Here is an 18,968-nt window from a genome sequence, read left to right as displayed (position 1 = left end):
ATTAGAGTGTAATGTTTCCAATATCCTGTATATTTTTGATTGTAAACAAATAGCTTGATCAGACCAAAATCATCAATGCACTGATGCTAACGAGTATCAGTAGTACTGATAACTCCCTCTGCGCTGAAGAATCTTTGGGCTCTTGAAAACTGTGATGAGATTTTTTTTATTTGCAAGTGTTTTCCCACATTTCATCGACTAAACACTCGATTGATTAATTTGCTGATTACTAGCACAGTGACTCAGTAATGAAAAGAGTTGTTAGTTGCCTCCATGTTGTTGGTAAAACGAAAATTAGATGAATAAACAAGACTTCAATTAACTCCGAGCTATTCATTTACACACTGAGCACTCCTTAAATAGAATTACAGTAACGTAAATGTTCCTTGCTTTATAAAGGCAAAGTTTTAGCTCACTGAAGGAAGAGCTTGATGTTTATTCAATGGGATTATATTTGTCTGTTAAAGGCAGAAATGCATTGCACTGAAGCAAGAATCCAACAGAAACGGAAGCATGGGCACTGCAGTTTGAGGATTTTATCGGTGCACTGTGTAGTTTTGGGGAAGACATTATAATCAGAAGATCTTCATCTTCATGACTGAATAAACTGAGTAGACAAACTTAAAGGACAACACAGTTTCACGTTGTTCATATTAAGCAGGACCCTTTCTTTTTCAAAACTACATAGTGCCCCTTTAAAGTTATGTCTGCTGAGAGCTATTTTAGGACAAAACTGAGCCTCTTTTAAACAAGCCAATACATCTGTGACCTGTTCATAAAGATTTACATCCTCAGAAGGAACATAAGGGGTGATAATATGTACAGTAACACCTGCACTCTGAGGCCCATGTAGAGAAACATTTACAACTTGAAGACTACGTGCCTTCAACCTCAACCCCTCCTTTCAGCCCTCCCCATCTCCGCACAATGACTGATGCCGGGCCCTTATCTGCAACCCAGTCAAAAAAGGAGGGGGTTGTGGGCCACAGCCAAAAGATATTTGGTGAACTGCGCTGTGCACTGGGGTAACAAGGTGCCAATCAAAACTGCTGAGTAAAACAGTTCTCAGTTCCCCTTTTCATGACCACCGCAGCCACACAGATGTCATGAAAATGATCCCTCAGCTCTTTCAACCTGACACTACGGCCCTACAATTTCACAGCTTTAGTGTTTTTGTCCCAACATCAGCACAACACCTTCAAGTTCAGTTAATAGTCAGTGTAACAGCAGGGCTGTAAACACTGTGTCAGAGGGCGCAGAGGGTGAATGATCCCACTACTAGAAACTACTTCAGAGGTCTTGACCCTCGAAACTGCTCCATAAACACAGATCAAAACAGGCCAAAGTGCCCACATCGATTCAGGGAAAGTCGAAAGTAGAGTGCGTAATTCAGACAGTGCATAAACCAAAGTGTCACCACTACTAAAGTTCAAAACAAGCCATCCCTCTTAAATAGCTATACAGATGGTTTAAAGCACAGGTTAACAACTAACAGAGACAGCAGATGCAAATTAGCTGCTAGCTAATTGTGCGCTGTTCCAGTAAAAAATAAACAATCAAAATGATTAGATGAATAAACAACTGGCAACAACCAAAGCCAGGTGTTTAAAGGAGAAATTCACCCCAAAATAAATTTCAGTCATTTTCTACTCACACACATGCTGGTTGAAAGCCGGATGAACTTTTGTGACCCACAAATCGCTTCTGGGGGCTTCACAGCAAAACAGTGTTGCAGCATTTCTCCTAAACAACTGAAGGAGATTGGGACTTGTATTCAATCACTCCATACAGCTTGCACTGTGTAATCCACGTCCCTTAAAACCCTGAAATCCCAAATTGATTTGAGAAGACATTATTTACACTCTCTTTTAAGCCAAAATCTTCACTGTAGCTGCTAGCCTAAAACATCAGCGTGCAACCTGTCTGACGTGTGTGCAAGCGCTTGCACGTCAAGGGTATGAATAACGTCTTTTCAAATCAATTTGGGATCACTGGGCCTCTGGAGATGTGGATTATTTATTGTTTGTTGTATAATTTTAACAAGTCCCATCAACTTCAGTTGTTCGGGAGGATGTTGCAGCCATGTTTTGTTGTAAGGTCCCAGAAATGCTTTGTGGCCTTCTGAACTTCACCTGACTTTCCACGGCATGCGGGCGAGCAGACTGAATTTTTGGTGAACTTTTCCTTCAGTGTTTTCTGGTGTTCTTGAAGATATGTTTACATCAATAATATTTGTCTATACAAGTTCCTTGCTTTTAAATATGTGGTGAATACAAGTCAGATTCGGATTTTAAACCCATGAAATGATAATTAATTCAAGTCTTCACGTGAATAGAATGCAAGTTTAAGTCTTTCTTAAAAAAGAAAATGGATTGGGCCTTTAATAACTGACGTTGCAGCTGAACGCACAGCTGGTACCAGTGCGCTGTGTGACACTGTTGAAGAGCTCAATCCTATCAAAGAAATCAGGCCCCCTGCAGCTCAGTGATTGTAATTTAAATTGTATTCTCATAACACATCCAGGCGTGCACACACTGTGACCTCTCCGGTGTTCAGTATCTGCATGTCCATGTGATGTACGATGCCAGAGGGAATATCATCACAGTCATGTTTATTCTGTAATGAGTACATGACACACACACACACACACACACACACACACACACACACACACACACACACACACACACACACACAGCCACCACTTTGTTTCTGATGTGTGCAAACAAAGCTGGAATGATCTGACAGCTTCGCATGTAGAGGACGTGAAATGGCGTGCAACACTGCCACCCTCTGGTCTACAGGTCACAATGCAGTTACACCAACTGCAAACAAAATGAAGTTAGATTAACATTATTTCACCTCAATATGAGAATGATTCTTAAACATGTTTGAGTGATATCACGTAGCCGTCTCATGCTCGGTATCACACCTCCCTGCACACTCAGACAGCAACACACTAGTCTCACATATCTTGTTTGATTGTTTTTGAAGTGTGTTACATCATTTGTTCATCTATTGTCTATATTTTTTAGTCTGGCTGTTTAAAAGTGATGAGGAGAGTACATTATTTTGATTGAGAAGATTTAGGAAATACAGAAGCTTCTATAAAGTTATTTGTTTTTTGTTTCATAAGTTTCTTTCAATTCATATCAATAATCAAAATACAAATTCTATGTCATGTCATATTGTTTGACCAGGAACTAAATACGGATGATATTATTATACTTCTGGTATATCATATGTCTTTTCTCTTTATAAAGACAGGAACCTGCAAGCAAGGCTGCATCATCTTAGGGTCGGGAAGTGACCTGACTTGCCTTAAAGGTGCAATATGTAAGAACTGGCCAGCTTCATACAATTCATACTCCAGACAAAAAGAGGGCCAGCATATTACCAGCAACTACTTGCTGCTGACTGTTGCTGGTGGTAGCTAGTTTACCCAGCTAACCGTGTACCAAGGCGTCATATTGATGACTCTGCCCAGACTGGGAGCGCTGGTGTCGTTTCCTATCCAACTATCACCAACTGGCTTGGGGCTGGCTGGTTAGCATGCTAACTTCAATAGATATCTCTGCACCCTAATACATGGATGTGTTCAACATGAAGTCAAAGTTGTTATTTATTCACATTCAGTTGGAAATGTCAGCAAATTGTTGAACATTTTAAGTTCTTACATATGGTGCCTTTAACTAAAGACTTAACTTGATTTGACTTGGATTGATTTGCCCAAGAAAAAAATGCCTTGGCATCTGCTTGAAATACCGTAACACAAGAATTAAAAATGAAAGACAGAAAAAATAATTTATAATAATTTCATATAATGTCAATACAGAGCAAATCATACATACAGAAAGAAAGAAAGAAAGAAAGAAAGAAAGAAGAAGAAGAAAATACATGAAAAAAAACATTCATATAATACATATTATACAGGTACCAATTATCTCCACAAAACCTGGCTGCATACAACAGAGACAATAATAAGTATTACTACTAATTTTACGACATTAGCCAGATAAACAGTTTATTTCGGATCGGAGAGCTCCTGAACGCACCCTTTCCACACAGCGGGACAAACCGGAAGAAGTTCGGCGGCACTTCCGGTTGCTAAGGCGTAAAGATGTCGCCGTCCTTATTTAATTTTATCGACGCTAAAGACAAATTCACGGTGAGGAATCGCAAAAATGCCTTTCTTTATTAAAAGACGTGTAATTGTACACTGTATGCCGCCATTAAAACCATAGCTAGATGTCGGGCTTACTGGTGAAAGTTACTGCTTGTTCTTGTTCTGTAGGTGTTCTCGTTGCAAATGCTAACTTAGCTAAGCTAACTTAACAAAAAAGCTAGCCTGATGATAAATTTCCAGTTGTAAATGTTCTCTCCTTCCCTCTCACACACCCACAGGCGTCTGCCAAACATGCCCTAGCTGGAAAAACTGGCAAGCATTTGCTAAATGCTTTCAATCAGATCCCTGGGAAGTGAGTAAAATTAATTCAGCTTCTGTACAAGTTATGGAGACACATTAATAACGTTGGTAAATCATCACACTTCTCTGTCTGCCATGTCACAGTGAGACCGAAAAGAAGACCACACTGGACCAGGCGCTCAGAGGTGTTCTCGGTGATCAGATTGTAAGTTATATTAGCCGCCATCTACACAACAAACATCATTTAATCAACCTGTTTGTATACGAAAGCCTGATTGATATTGGTGTGGATTTTTTGTCTGCAGGTTGAGCAGAAGACGAGCTGTGATGACTACCTGTCTCTCATCTACCTGAGTATTGATGCAGTTACAGAAGGTACGTATTAGAGTTTTGCGTTGTATGGCATTGTGTTATTGATGGGTTAATATATTGAAATGTATATATTTCTGTTGGATGCTTACATTTATAAGTCAGCTTGGCTTTATTTCAAGATTCAAGATTCAAAGGTTTTATTTGTCACATACTCATACGCAGTGAAATGTTTTTGTGACATGTACTGTACTTCTGTGCTTAATTTAAGAAAAAATAAAAATATAATGCAGTGCAAGTAAAATACAATAGAATATAATAATTATAATAAATGCAATAAAATACAATACAATAAAAAAAAAATTTGTTCAGAGTGCAGAGTTCAGGGCTCTGATTGCCGCAGGGAAAAAACTGTTCTTCATCCTCTCTGTGCGTGTTTTATGACAGCGCAGGAGTCTGCCTGACCTGAGGGTCACAAACAGTTTGTTGTAGGGGTGATGGGGATCCTTGATAATCCTTCTAGCTCTGTTGGTACAGTGTGTGGTGTATTAGTCATGCAGAGGGGGAAGTGTGGTACCCATGGTCCACTCAGCAGTCCTCACCACCCTCTGCAGGGCTCGTCAGTCCCCACAGGAGCTGTTACCGTACCAGACAGATATGGCTCCAGTCAATATACTCTGTACAGCAGAAGAGTAGAAGGAAATCAGGATCCGTTGGTAGACCTTGAATCTGCTGAGCTGTCTAAGGTGATAAAGGCGCTGTCTTGCCTTTTTCACCACAGTGTCCATGTGTACAGTCCATGATAAATCCTCGGAAATGTGCACTCCGAGGTATTTAAAACTGCTCACTATTTGTTAGTTAATTGATTATTTATCATTCTAAGCACCACAGAGCTTCTTGTCTCCACAGTCATGTACACAAGGAAGGTGGCGTTGTTTGAGATCAAATCCATGTTTTTCCACCATTTAAAATCCTAAAATTTGTAAATAATGATCAAATGTATGACAGAAATGACATGGAAAAACACCATTCCAAACAAGTATTATAAAATCTATAATGAAAGTAAATCCCTTGGAGTTGCAAGGTGAAGTAAAATCACACTGATGACTTAACATCCTTTGACTTCTTTCCTGAAGAACTATTTAAAAAAAGAGATGGTTTAGTTGACTGTCGCTGATTTTTTTTTTTTTTAAAGAGGTAATTGAGCTTACATTTATGAGTATTTATAGAGTCAGTGAGTTATAAAATAATGGAATCTAACTTTAAATGTTAGTAAAGGATGACAATTTTCAGACATTTTGCTCTTCCAAAAGTGTCCGTTTCTGTAGAATTTGTTATTAATATTATTAAGATCATTATGAATTAAAACGGTTCCAAAAAGAATGAAAACAGTGTTATTTGGTTTAGCAAATGTTTTATTTTAATTTCCCGAAATATCATTTTCTTACAGACAAACTTGATTCAATACCTTACTGCGTATTCTGTCAGTAAGCACTGATCATATTTAGACTGCAAGCAGTTAACCTTCTGTCTCCTGTCTCTTCTGTCTGAAAGATGCCACATAAGAAAAGAAAGCAAAAATATTATTTTCACAAAAACCGAATTTGGACATTTAAAGCTGTATACAATCTACATTTTCAATTAAAAGTATTACAATTTTGTATATTTTGAGTTGCATCATTCATAACACCCTAGTCTTCGGGCCGCAGTAAATCTGGCTCCATCTGGTGTTAGTGACATTTCATTCCTTATAAAACCACATTTTTACTCTAAAACCTGAGTAAAATAGTCCCTCAGCCAAGGCCTGCTGCTCTGCTTGTCAGGGGTGGGGTTTTTTAGACACCTCAAAATTCAATTCTGATTCATATGAATACTGTCTGTTGTTGTAGCTTCTCCTATTTGTTTCTCGGAGGATGTCAGTTGAGTAAGTGCCCCAGGAGATCATTTGGAGCTCACGTTCAGAGGCTGCGTCCTCGCTGCAGTGGCCCAAGGGTTCAAAACAAAGTGTTAACCTTTGCAGCATGTCAACCCCTTTAATCTCTCATCCCAGATCCTGTCACTCTTCAACTGCTCTATCAAAAATAAAAAGCCATGAAAAGGCTAAAAAATACAATAAAATAATGTTGTCACATGTGGTATGAGGGATCGGATCTCAAATGTGTCTTTGTTGCGTTCACACCTGTACTTGGAGCTGTCCACCTGTTGATAACAGGTCTGAACTGCCTCAATAAGCTTTCTCACCTTTTACAAAGATCAACACATCTGTTGATCAAGCTGTCTTGTTTCAATCTCTTCATCTAGGTATCTGCTCTGCTACGACTCCCTTTGTTCTGCTGGGAGATGTACTGGACTGCCTCCCTCTCGACCAATGTGACAAAATATTCTCTTTCGTCGAGGAGAATGTTTCCACTTGGAAATCGGTAAATGAGCTGCAGCCTAAATGTAAACTCAGTAGTTAAGTATTTCTCCAGCATAATATACATCATTTGATCACCATGTCTGTTCCCTCTTCCTCTTTTCTAGAACTCTTTTTACACTGCCGGGAAGAACTACCTGCTGAGGATGTGTAATGGTAAGGATATAATTTGATTCTTGGTAATGAACAGACTTTCTACATTTAAAGGGCAAAGCTGTTTGTAACACACCTCTTCATTTGCATAGATCTGTTAAGGAGGCTGTCCAAATCTCAGAATACTGTATTCTGTGGAAGAATCCAGCTTTTCCTGGCACGTCTCTTCCCTCTGTCTGAAAAATCGGGTAAGAACAGCATCTGCGTATTTCATTTTTAACAAATTTCAACCATGTCTGATTGCAACTTTTTATTTTTTTTACGCACTGCCGTTTGTGTTTATTTTAGGTCTCAATCTACAGAGCCAGTTTAACCTGGACAACATAACAGTGTTCAACAAAAATGAACAAGAAAGCACTCTGGGCCAGAAGGTAAAATCTGATAATGACTGTGAAAATTTTAATTTTAATCAGAAAATTAAAGCTATATCATATTTTATGTTTCTGTGTTCATAGCACACAGAAGAAAAGGAGGATGGTATGGAGGTAGAGGAAGGAGAAATGGGGGAGGATGATGCTCCTGCTCCTGCTCCATGGTATGTGACGGACATGCTCCACAACACACAAAATTGGCACTTTTGATGGTTACAGTTTTTAGTTGCCTAAAAACTGAGTCAAACTTTACTTTCAGTTCCATCCCAATCGACTACAACTTGTACAGAAAGTTCTGGACGCTGCAGGACTACTTCAGAAACCCAGTGCAGTGTTACGAGAAATTCTCTTGGATGACATTCCTTAAGGTAATGCGCCCGAGCACTCAAGCAGAGGAACATTTCCTCCCTTGCTCTTTCTTTTATCAGATCACATTAATACCAAAGCAGGTGTCGCAGATGTGAATTCCTTTTTGTCGTCCACAGTACTCAGATGAGACCCTGGCAGTGTTTAAGAGCTACAAGTTGGATGACATGCAGGCCTCTAAGAGGAAGCTTGAGGAGTTGAGAGCTTCTGGAGGAGAGCATGTTTACTTTGCCAAGTTTCTTACAAGTGAGAAGGTGAGGAAGCTCTTTTTCACCAGTTCAACGTGGAGTATTTCCATATTAAAATAAGAAATGATCTTAAATAAAACACATTGCTTCTGTGATAGGGGCAGATGCTATCTAAATTATGTTATCAATTGACTATATTTAATTTTTAGATAACATATATTTCATATGAATTAAAATGCATCACCTCACGCCCTCTTCTTTCCTCTTCATCTCCAGTTGATGGACCTCCAGCTCAGCGACAGTAACTTCAGGCGGCACATTCTGCTGCAGTACCTCATCCTGTTCCAGTACCTGAAGGGTCAGGTCAAGTTCAAAAGGTGAAGCGTGTCTCTGCTCTGACTTTGTAGAACAGTAGACAAATTGTTGTTTGTTTTTGGGGCTTTACATTTTATACTTTTTTGTCCTTGTACAGCTCCAGCTGTGTCCTGAATGATGATCAGACTGTGTGGATTGAAGAGACAACTAAACTGGTTTATCAGGTCAGTCCTAAATTAGTTAGTTGGTTTTGGCAATCTTTCTTTTTATTTGTATTCATTGAGCTGTGCTGACCTGTGGCTGTTCTCTCATAGCTGCTGAGAGAGATCCCTCCTGATGGAGACAAGTTTGCCACAATGGTTGAGGTATGCTATATTTTGGGAATACTGATATTGATAGAGGCTCATCTTTACGTTCACATTCTTTTAAGTGTGTTGTTAGATTTCCCCTCACACTGACATTTATCATCATTTGACAGCATATCCTAAACACAGAGGACAACTGGAACGGCTGGAAAAATGAGGGATGCCCGAGCTTTGTGAAAGAAAGGTATAGCTGTTAATCTATTTGATTGATACATTGATTAATCTTTTTTTTTTTTACGATAAAATAATGAGGTATATGAGCTCATGCTAGCAATTGTTTCCTCTTTAACAGGACGGTAGATGACAAACCCAAAAGACCGACCAGGAAGAGACAGGCTCCAGAAGACTTCCTCGGAAAGGGGCCGGACCGCAAGATTTTCATGGGAAAGTATGTGATCTAATACAGGGGTGGTCTAACAAAGCAGCGCATAGATGAGGAGATAAGATGAGAGAATTTTTTATTTATTTTTTATTAACTGTCAGGTTTAAACCCTGTAATAGAAACAGCCATCGTTCTAAAATATCTTTGAACAAAGTGTGAAAGTAGCTGTATCGAGGTGTTTTGCTCTGTGCAGATCACGTGTTTGTGATAAGAATGAAAAGAGGTGAATCTTTACTAATCAGTTTTAGACTATGAAGGTCAGTAATCAAGCTCTTTGTGTGTTTTGTAAGTGATGAGTTGACTCGACTTTGGAACCTGAATCAAGATAACATGGAGGCCTGCAAGTCAGACAGCAGGTCAGTGGGTCAGCAAACCAGGTAGATCCCATCTTCAATCATATTCATTCCTATATTTTGTGTATGCTCAGAACCTACAGTAGCTTTTTAAAATTGAGGGTACCTAAAACAAACATTTCCAGACTCTCAACGCCTATATCATTACATCTGTATCATCACCATAAATATCATTGAGAAATAAAGTTTACAGAATGTCTTTGTTTATTTATTTGACCATGTTTTTGATTGAATATTTTGATCATGATTATTAGATCTTGCTAATAAATCTGATGTCTTTAATCCAGGGAGTTCATGCCATCTCTGGACGAATTCTTTGCAGAGGCCATCGAACAGGCCGACCCTGCTAACATGGTGGAGGATGAGTACAAGTACGTTTCCTCTTTTCAAAGTTAGTTTGCAGTATTTCTCCCCACAAGATGGCCAATGGCTTCATTGCCTGTTGGTCTCTGTATATGTTTGTGTGACTTTTCTGATTCTTCCTGTAAATCGACACAGGGTTGTGCGGAACCCAAACTACGGCTGGCGTGCTCTGAGGCTGCTGTCCAGGAGAAGTCCCCACTTCTTTCAACCGACCAATCAGAAGTTCAAGAGCCTGGCAGACTACCTAGACAGCATGGTTAGCAAACTGGCCAAAGAACTGCCGGTGAGGGTTTTTGTTTGTTTTACTTAAATACTATTGACCGTTATAAAAAACACTGCAAGATGATCACACCATTGACAAATGCTGATCTAATCTTATTCTGCACATGCAGAAGGATATCCCCTCTGAAGAAATCAAGACAGGGGAGGAGGATGATGACGATAATGGAGACAATCTACTCAAAGACAGCAATGACAGTGAGTTGACATTTTCATGTAGGAACCATTTTCTATGTCAGGAAGTGTGCATCTGCTCATGGACAAGTGGCTAGTTAGAACGCAACGAAGGATGCCACTCAGCATTTGTTTACACCCTAATATGCATCAACCCACTTATCACATTCTACTTTCATACCTTGGTTTATCCTTTCCCCAGCCTGACTTTTGTATTTTATGACATCGCTTCATCCTCCACACATCTGCTCATTTCCGTCCTTTTTAGACCAAGAATCTATTTTTATCGTCCTTATTGTGTCTCCTTCCAGGTCCAAGCATGCAAAGCAAGATGGTGACAAACAACCAGATGGACGAAATAGCAGCCAAACTTGGGGCTGAGTGGAAGGCATTGGCTAGTCATTTGGAGATGAAGGCGGCAGAGCTGCGGGAGATCGAAACGGACAGTGAAGATGTTGACATGCAGGCCAAACTGCTGCTCGTAGCCTGGCAGGACAGAGAGGGAGCACAAGCTACTGTGGACAGCCTGGTCAACGCCCTTAATGCTGCAGGATTCTCCCAGATTGCAGACAGCCTCAATGAGGCCTAAAGTACACCTTTTGCAGTACCTCCATTACATCGTTGCAGCATCCTTTTTCATACCAAAAACTGTCTGCTAAATTTTTGTATGTAGTGTAGGTTGAACACCAAGTTTTTTCATTGTAGCAAATCCAATAAATGTTTTTTTTTTTCTAAAAAAAAGTGTTAGATCATTCATTATGATCCCAAGCTCACATTAAAGAATCTCACATTTTGGTATAAGTTTATTTTCACCACCTATGAAAAGCGATCAGTCAATAACTTATTACAGAGTGGTGATGGTTAGGTCTTACACATTGTGGCAGGGTGATGATGAAACCTGCTAGGAGAAACAAAGTGAAGCATAGCATTTTAATGGTACAGATGTCTGAAATCAGTGTCGGCAAGAACAACGTTCAAGGCTTGTCCAGTAAACCATCACAGTTGAATCTCAAGTCTTTATTTAACTGCACACGGTTCACCACAAGGGCAACCTGTTCTGAACCACTCCCCCCACCCCCAACAAAGCATTAGTGAAGATTTGGCAGAAAGAACCTCATCTGTCAATACATCTGAGAACAATTCCAGGAGATGACGCGAGCCAAGCACTTAAGAAAAGACCTGAGATTGAACCCAAATTTCCCAGAGGGCCAACAGGTGAACAAGGGCGAGTCTTTACAGTGTTACATGAAAATCTCCATAATACATCTAAGATACAAGCCAGAGTGTCGAGGACAACAGCCTGGCTAGGCGTTTTTGTACAAGTTGATTAAATGACTAAAGAGAAATATTTTGCTTTTTATGATATGAGCACCTTATCAAAGGCTTTAAAAAATATACAATGTGTATAAAACATTTAATGAAACTGCAGAGCTAGACTTAAAAACCTCTTTCAAGGATCCAGTCCAGAGATTGCCTCTCGTCATATCTCTATTTTCAAAGCCCACTATGTTGAATATTTAACACCATTTTGACAGAATTTGTTTTACAAGCATCCGTGTTAGTTACAAAATAAAAAACAAACAAAATTAAGGTGATCAAATCTTTAAAGACACCAGTTTTACTGCACATCTATGCAGACAGTGCTTGGAAAATGGCAATTTGTATGTGTGTTGGATGTCGTCTTTGTCTTCTAGGAAATCTTCCACAGCTACTGCTCCTCTTCAAGTATTTCCAGCCGCCGCGGGCCGTACAGTAGAACGTATGCTATATGCCAGTCACCGCCGCCAGACAGTCGCAAGATGTCCTCTGGAGACACCACGCTCACTTTGTCATCATCAAACTTGACCCACTCATCTGACAGAGGCCACAAGAAAAAGAGGAAACATTTAAGTTCCTGAACATCTGCGCACACTTCCTGTTCGCTTTTATGATTTATGACTCATCTACGTGTTGAAACACACATGCTGAATATAGTGTCACAGAGCTGCGGTTACCTTCTTTCCTCTTGACCCATCCGACATAGTGACCTGATGAGCTTGAGCGGCCTTGGTGTGTCAGCACAGCCTGCAGGTCATAGTAGCCACTGTTGTTGGAGCCGATGTCTGCAGGAGAAACAGCAGTGTGTTAATATTCCTGAAAAACAACCCTCAAATGTCATTACACCACTTGATACCCAAGTGTGAGACCAATTACATTTAGCAGGGCCTTTAAAACCTTAAGAGATTTGACATTTAATTATGACCTTTGGTGTGTCTAAGTACCAGAACTGTAGCTGAAAATAACCATTATTTGCACTATTGATTATGGTAATCTGCCTATTATCTCATTATTAAACATTTTGTCAATAACATGGAAAACAAAACTGTGTAAAGCCCAAAGTGACATCTTCAAATCTGTGACCAGCCAACAGTCCAAGACACAAAGACTCTTCATTTACCGTCATAAATGAGAAAGAAAAGAAAATCCTCGCTTTTAAGATGCTGGAATCAGAAAACGTGTCATGGTTGCTCAAGAAAAAAAATTTAATTAAAAAATGTAATGATCACCAATTGATTTTTTTTTTAACTAATCCTTTATTTATTGACTAAGGCTGACTGTTATATGGAAAATGTGTTCAATCTAAATTGGGGTTGCAGCAGAATAACGGTTTCAAGGTATACCTCGGATTTAAAATTGACAGTTAACGTACCATTTACATCTGCTTATTGAATTCTACCATATGAAATGTTATTAGACGATACATGTCCAGTTTTTATCTAATTTCATGTCTGTCGGGACATAAGTTGGTGATATTATAATAACTTCTTTAAAAAAAAAGTCCCTTTTCAATTCCTTGTAACTGATAATAATCGTGTAATACTATATACTTTTTTCTGACATGGTTGTCGTACTGTGAAAACCTCACACCACTGTAACTCTAATCTAAATGCAAGCTTTTTCTATGAAATATCGGGCTTTGGTGTAAAAAATGAGCATTTACTGTAGTTGCTGATGTGTTCTCATAATGGAAAAGCCTGTATTTATATTTGTAGTCTTAAGCATCCACTGAAGTGCCTGGCCAGACCATTTTGAATATCCCTCTTATGTTCTGAAATTGTCTATACTTCACCAAATATGTAGTGATAAATACACGACATGGAAAAAGTTAAGATGCGTTTACAATGACATATTTTTGAAAGTGTTTTAATGTGAATCCCTCCTTTCTATATGAAGTGTGCAGAGGATGTCAGCGTTGTGTCCCAACATACCATCAGAGAATGAGAAAGGCTCGTATTTCACTTCTTTTGCTGCACCTGGCTTCTTCACAAACTAATGCAGAAAATAAAGACAATTGTGAGATACTGTACACAACTAATGCTTACACTGTATGGTCCAAGCAGGAGCCATATTGCCACTACTTTTAGCATGAAAGACATTAAAGTAAAAAGGCCATGTGGACAGGCCTTACCTTTTGCTGCTGTTTCTCTAACTTCTTGTCCTCAACCTCCTTAAACTTAGACCGGAGTGGCAGCATCTTCTCCTGGAGCTCTGCGGTGCACAGCTCATAGACGTCCAGCATGAGCGGGAACTTGACATCCTTAAAAAAACATTTTTAGACTTTGAGATTTACATATGATAGAGGCCTGTTGTTAATTAAGAGATGATTGTGACTGAAGACAAACCTTGAGGACTTTTGCATTGACGGACTCCTTTTCTTTGTAGAAAAATCGGACCATCTGAACAGTCAAGTAGGCAGGGAGACGGCTGAGTTTTGACTAGAGGATGGGATGGGATGGGAAAGGACAGGTTCAGAGGGTAAATGCATTTCAAATTTACAGCAGTAAACAAAACAAAAACAAAAAGTCAAATTTCAGGTAGAGGAAAAACTTACAGATTTTATATACAGGGCATTTCTTTCCAAGGAGGTTGACATTTTTGTGATTTCTTCTTGCAGTCTCTGGAGAGAAAACGGGCAGAAACAGGATTTGATCCTCATTACCTTGGAGACAAACTAACCAAGAGCCAGTCTGACATGCATCCAATGCTTTCACTCTGACTAAACCTGGACAAACATGGAAGGTCAAAGTACGTTCTTGCTGGAAACAGTGACATCTTGTGGGTTGAAAAAAGACACTGCTCCGTTTCAACACATTTCAGAGTCTGATACATACCAGCCTCAGTCCGGTTGCAAGGTATTTGACTTCTTGGTTGATGAAGCAGCTGAGCTGGAGCTGGCTTTCCTTGCCCTTGATTGGCTCCTCATCCTCAGACTCTGTGCATTTCATACTGAACAGGAGAGTTAAGAAGAAGCCGAGCAAAGTATTGTAATAAAGCTGAGAGACCTTTGCTGTGACACTACAGACCAACCTTAACGACCCAAACCATACTGAAAACATAATATGAAATACAGAAAGATGCAATCAACAAAAGCAAGGATACGTAGTTTCAAATTCTACACCAAAATATTGGTCTATGAAGTTCTTCTTTGAAGATGCAGAGGCAGCTCCACTCTCAGAGTCAGTCTGTAGATTTAAAGAGAAATGCAAAATTGGAAGGGATTATTTATTTGTCCTCAACGAGCTCATCAATCACACATGCTGTCATCATAAAGAATCAAAGTTTTACCTCCATGGGAGTCTCTGGCTCTAGTGGCTCCAGCTTCTGCTGAAGCACTCTCATCATCTGCAGCCAGCACTCATTGGCATCCTGAGAGGACAGAAACATAATGCCAAGAAGTGAGAACACGTCCCATTACCTGATAAGAATGTAAGCACAAGAATTGGCTGTATCAATTATAGTGATGGTAACTGTGGTGAAGAGTTTCTGACCTGTTGGAGGTATTGTCCCTGGTCCCCCTTCTCAGCAAACTGTGGAAAGGCCATGTGAAGGAACTGCAGCAGAATGATGGGTGGCAGGCTTGATGAGGTCTTTTCCATGGTCTCATACAAGTCACGAAGGGCTGAGGATGCAAAGATGAAAACATATATTATTTATGCATTAGCAGGTTCCCAACATCAATCAATCATATACTTGTGATTTCACAACATTAACAATTCACTATGCTTCATACCCGCGGTGATGTATTGTGATGGTGCATTTGCCCCTGAAGATCGCAGAGCGCCTGCATACCTAGGAGGAGAGGGATGAGTTCAGCAAGTCCAAAACCACAAAAACAGAAAGGAAGAACACTTCCTCAGTAAAAGAACACCAGCTTATTTCAAGCGGTGCTTTCCATCAATGTAGACCACTTCACCACAATGTTCATTTGGATTTAGTTTTTTTTAAACCTCTGAGCAGAATAACAGCAAACTCACCTTCTGAGTGCAGTTTTGAGCTCAGGCACAGAGCGCAGACACTGCACTGTGGCGTTCATGTAACAGGTGTTACCCAAGTTTGTGAGCCCACAAGGCAGCTCCATCTACAAACAACAAGAGTGGGATAAGTTTCTCTACAATTATCAAGGTAGAATAAAGCTTAGGAACAATTATAGAGTGTGGCAATTTTCATTTCATCCACTCCCAATAAGTTAGATGTTGGTCCTTAACCTGCTGTTATACCCCTACAGTTAATGTTTTGGTAAAAATTCCTGTTTCATTTTATAGGCTTATTGAAAAAGGTATCTCAGAATGTCAAGTAGTGCCAAGTGGTTACAGGGAGCCATCCTGCCTTGAGGACCTGCTTGCATATAAAACAATTAAGTTTGTTTGGGTTTCGAGAAAGAGCTGGCATCGTCAGAGACAATGAAATTAGCTACCCTGTCTCCCTGGGCTCTGTCATTGGGAACTGCCAATTTCCAAACTGAGATGAGACTGCAGACTAAACAGCATCGTAAAATCAAGTGACACAGCAGTTTGTAGTTTACATGCATTTAGTATTCAGAGAACAGAAATGCTCGCAATAAAAAAAAACATAATTTGTTAAAAATACATTTCTCTGAGATCAAAACAGATGCTGATCTCACAAAGTTGCATTTTTTAGGAGCTGATCTCACAAAAAAGGTGGATATACATTATAATTAGCTTATTATGTTCTCTGCTTGGTTAACATCATATCATGGAAAATGTTTAATTGGCCACGTCAGTGCAGAAAAACAGCAATCACCATATTTGTTTTAGTTGTACTGATCATTTTCAGGCTTACTCACCGCTGAGGCCAGCTGCTCCTCAGTCATGTCCTCCACAAACATGGGCCGGACAGCAGGCTCCTCGGGCAGGGCCTCTGCAGAGCCCATCATCAGCAGAGTCATTCCCTGCAATAAGAACAGAAGCGCACAAAAATTCACATGCCTATTTGTTGGAATGTGTTTGGAAGCATAGCTTGTTGGACTAAGAAGTGCCTGTTTCATACATCCTGAGATATCTTTCATACTCACATTTTTCAGTTTAATGTTTCCCCACTCATCATCCTAGAACGAGGACAGGACATTGGTTAGCTTCTTAAAAACAATTAAATGACACAAACTTTTCTCATTGTAACAAAATCCCATGAGAAGACCAAAGCCAACAATAGCTGCGTTTACACGGACCCCAATATGTTCCTACTAATCAGAGTAATGGCCCAATTAGATTAGAAATGACTCATGTAAACCACTTCAGTCTGAACAGACTGATAAAATCCTGCCTGATCTGAATGAATTTTAAATCAGATTGAGAAGGGTTGTGCAAATCTTTAATAAATCAGTTCAATAGACAAAGATCAATACTTAATAACCATGTTAACACTTAATCATTTAAGAAATATTCCCCATGCAACCACAGCTAATGTATTGGTACAACAACACCTTTTGGTTTGCTCAATTAATTGTTGCTTAAAGTCTCATCTTCGACTTTGTTGTAAACCACAAAAGTATGTAACACTGGTCTAATACTCTGACAAAACAAATCTGGCACCACAGTATTTTCTTCACAAGACTTCTGACTGTTGTGTGTGTCTGTACCTTCAGAGTGCCTCCCTTCACCATCACCTTCTGTCTGTCCGGCTGAACTCCTGTCAGTGCGAAGAGCTGAGCCTTGAACACCATGGGTGGCTCCTCAGTGTTCAGCTCTACTGCATCAAACTTCTCTTTGCCCCATTTCACATTTACTGAAAGAAACAGAGGGACGGTACATTACATACCCACAAGTTAGCCTCCCAGGGTACGCAGCATAACTTCGTCCAACTGCTGCCGTGTATGACACAGCATCTGGTTAGCAACAATAAAAGACACCATGGACTCAGCTGACTGTTTGTGTGGACGCAAATATGTAGCTGCTTGACTGTCAATGTAACGAGTTAACACGGCTGATTACACATTTTAGAGACCATTATTATATTACTGTCACGTAAAAAGGTAAACTCGTTGTCTACAAGCATTGCTAGTATCCAACAAGCCGCAACTGCAGTCCGAAGCTAGTAAAGTGTACACTCATGATTCGGCTAACTTAGTTAGCAAAGCTACCTGCGCTAGTAAAAGGCATGATTCTGATAATTTCATACTGGTAAGACATTAGACATGTGTTCTTGTTAGTTTATTCTCGTAAGAGCTGTCATGAGAAACGAAAGCATTAAACAACAACAACAAACACTCTCCTTAACGTCAACTGTTACTCAACAACGGAGCTAGCTAGCTAGCTGATACTTAGCGGCAGTAGCTAGCTACTTTCTGTTCTGTCAGATGCATGTTAGCATAGCCGGCGTCAGTAAATACACTGTTAATTATACGAACGGACATTAACAAAGTTAATGCGACGTAATACTTTTGTATGTTTTCTTGTCTCTAACTATTGTTTTTTTGTACTAACTCAATCAGTGGCCTAACAAGGCTCATGCACTGCAGGCTACCGTTAGCATGCTAACTGCACATCATGCTAAAGCTAGCTAAGCTAGTATGCTAAATGTAATTCCCGTTAGAGAACAAAAACACGTGCAAGTTTTCGTGTTTTTACCATCAATTCCCATGGCATTGAACGTGTTGTATTAAAACAGCACCATACCTGTAAACACCGGCATATCTGGCAACCTTTAACTTCCCAAACTCTTTATTTTTTCCTGTTTCAGACCACCGGGGCGCGAATGAAGAGTTGGCTAGTTCTCGGTCTGAACTTCATTCAAACAGAATGACGCTGCAACAACACGCTGGGAACTTATCGATGCGCTCTGACATCTGCTAGCCCTCCTGCCGCATGCAGCGCACGCAGACTATACACACACCCAGATTCTCCGCACAGATCACTCAGCTATATTAATTACAGTATTTGTGAGGCGGGGATGTTGTTTGTGAGGTCTGTTCAGTCAGCAGGGCTGATGCAGGTGATAGTTTCCCACCATAGGAAACGTGTCTTGTTAATCATACAACATTGATGGATTAACCTGCTGGAGAACCACAGGGCCCCCATGAAGCCTGTTACTCCTATTCTCAGTGTAGTGTGCAGGTTTTCTACACTGCAATAATAATAATAATAATAATAATAATAATAATAATAATAGATTTAATTTATATAGCGCCTTTCAGGGTACCCATACTCACTTGATATTAATTGTACTAATGTG

General features: G+C 39.8%; 2 protein-coding genes across 3 annotated transcripts; one reads left to right on the top strand and one right to left on the bottom strand.

The window, feature by feature from the left end:
• The first annotated feature begins 4,039 nt into the window (after window positions 1–4,039).
• Window positions 4,040–11,201, top strand: thoc1 (THO complex 1). 2 transcript variants are annotated; one of them, XM_030403185.1, is made up of 21 exons: window positions 4,040–4,168; window positions 4,405–4,478; window positions 4,571–4,631; window positions 4,732–4,801; window positions 7,037–7,155; window positions 7,259–7,307; window positions 7,397–7,492; window positions 7,593–7,675; window positions 7,760–7,839; window positions 7,935–8,043; window positions 8,161–8,295; window positions 8,506–8,606; window positions 8,702–8,768; window positions 8,859–8,909; window positions 9,023–9,093; window positions 9,202–9,297; window positions 9,582–9,647; window positions 9,932–10,015; window positions 10,143–10,290; window positions 10,400–10,484; window positions 10,772–11,201. In XM_030403185.1, exons 1-21 carry the CDS (start codon window positions 4,121–4,123, stop codon window positions 11,047–11,049), a joined length of 1,971 nt encoding a protein of 656 aa, XP_030259045.1. In that variant the 5' UTR covers window positions 4,040–4,120; the 3' UTR covers window positions 11,050–11,201. The 2 variants fall into 2 exon arrangements, with proteins under 2 accessions (XP_030259045.1, XP_030259044.1); XM_030403184.1 differs by having other exon boundaries at window positions 9,582–9,668.
• Window positions 11,202–11,245: 44 nt separating this feature from the next.
• usp14 (ubiquitin specific peptidase 14 (tRNA-guanine transglycosylase)) lies at window positions 11,246–18,613 on the bottom strand. Its single transcript, XM_030403186.1, has 16 exons — window positions 18,413–18,613; window positions 17,377–17,522; window positions 16,813–16,845; window positions 16,585–16,689; window positions 15,755–15,858; window positions 15,511–15,569; window positions 15,269–15,399; window positions 15,066–15,146; window positions 14,880–14,962; window positions 14,612–14,726; window positions 14,332–14,397; window positions 14,123–14,215; window positions 13,909–14,037; window positions 13,709–13,769; window positions 12,455–12,562; window positions 11,246–12,314 (listed from the first exon to the last, which is right to left on the bottom strand). Exons 1-16 carry the CDS (start codon window positions 18,426–18,428, stop codon window positions 12,169–12,171), a joined length of 1,476 nt encoding a protein of 491 aa, XP_030259046.1. The 5' UTR covers window positions 18,429–18,613; the 3' UTR covers window positions 11,246–12,168.
• Between the last annotated feature and the right edge of the window lie 355 nt (window positions 18,614–18,968).

Source organism: Sparus aurata, chromosome 21, assembly GCF_900880675.1.
Source record: "Sparus aurata chromosome 21, fSpaAur1.1, whole genome shotgun sequence".
NCBI classification, from domain to species: Eukaryota; Metazoa; Chordata; class Actinopteri; order Spariformes; family Sparidae; genus Sparus; species Sparus aurata.
Note: the sequence above shows the minus strand (reverse complement) of the source record. Positions and strands in the feature narration are given on the sequence as shown.

Bases quoted from the DNA above. Each gene is read 5' to 3' on its own strand.
- usp14 (XM_030403186.1), bottom strand. The intron at 14,963-15,065 runs GTAAAACTTTGA...TTAAATCTACAG, and splicing joins AGCCAGAGACTCCCATGGAG to ACTGACTCTGAGAGTGGAGC. The intron at 14,727-14,879 runs GTATCCTTGCTT...TCTCCTGTTCAG, and splicing joins GGTGTAGAATTTGAAACTAC to TATGAAATGCACAGAGTCTG.
- thoc1 (XM_030403184.1), top strand. From the start codon at position 4,121: ATGTCGCCGTCCTTATTTAATTTTATCGACGCTAAAGACAAATTCACG. The intron at 4,632-4,731 runs GTAAGTTATATT...TTTTGTCTGCAG, and splicing joins GTGTTCTCGGTGATCAGATT to GTTGAGCAGAAGACGAGCTG. The intron at 8,044-8,160 runs GTAATGCGCCCG...TGTCGTCCACAG, and splicing joins CTTGGATGACATTCCTTAAG to TACTCAGATGAGACCCTGGC.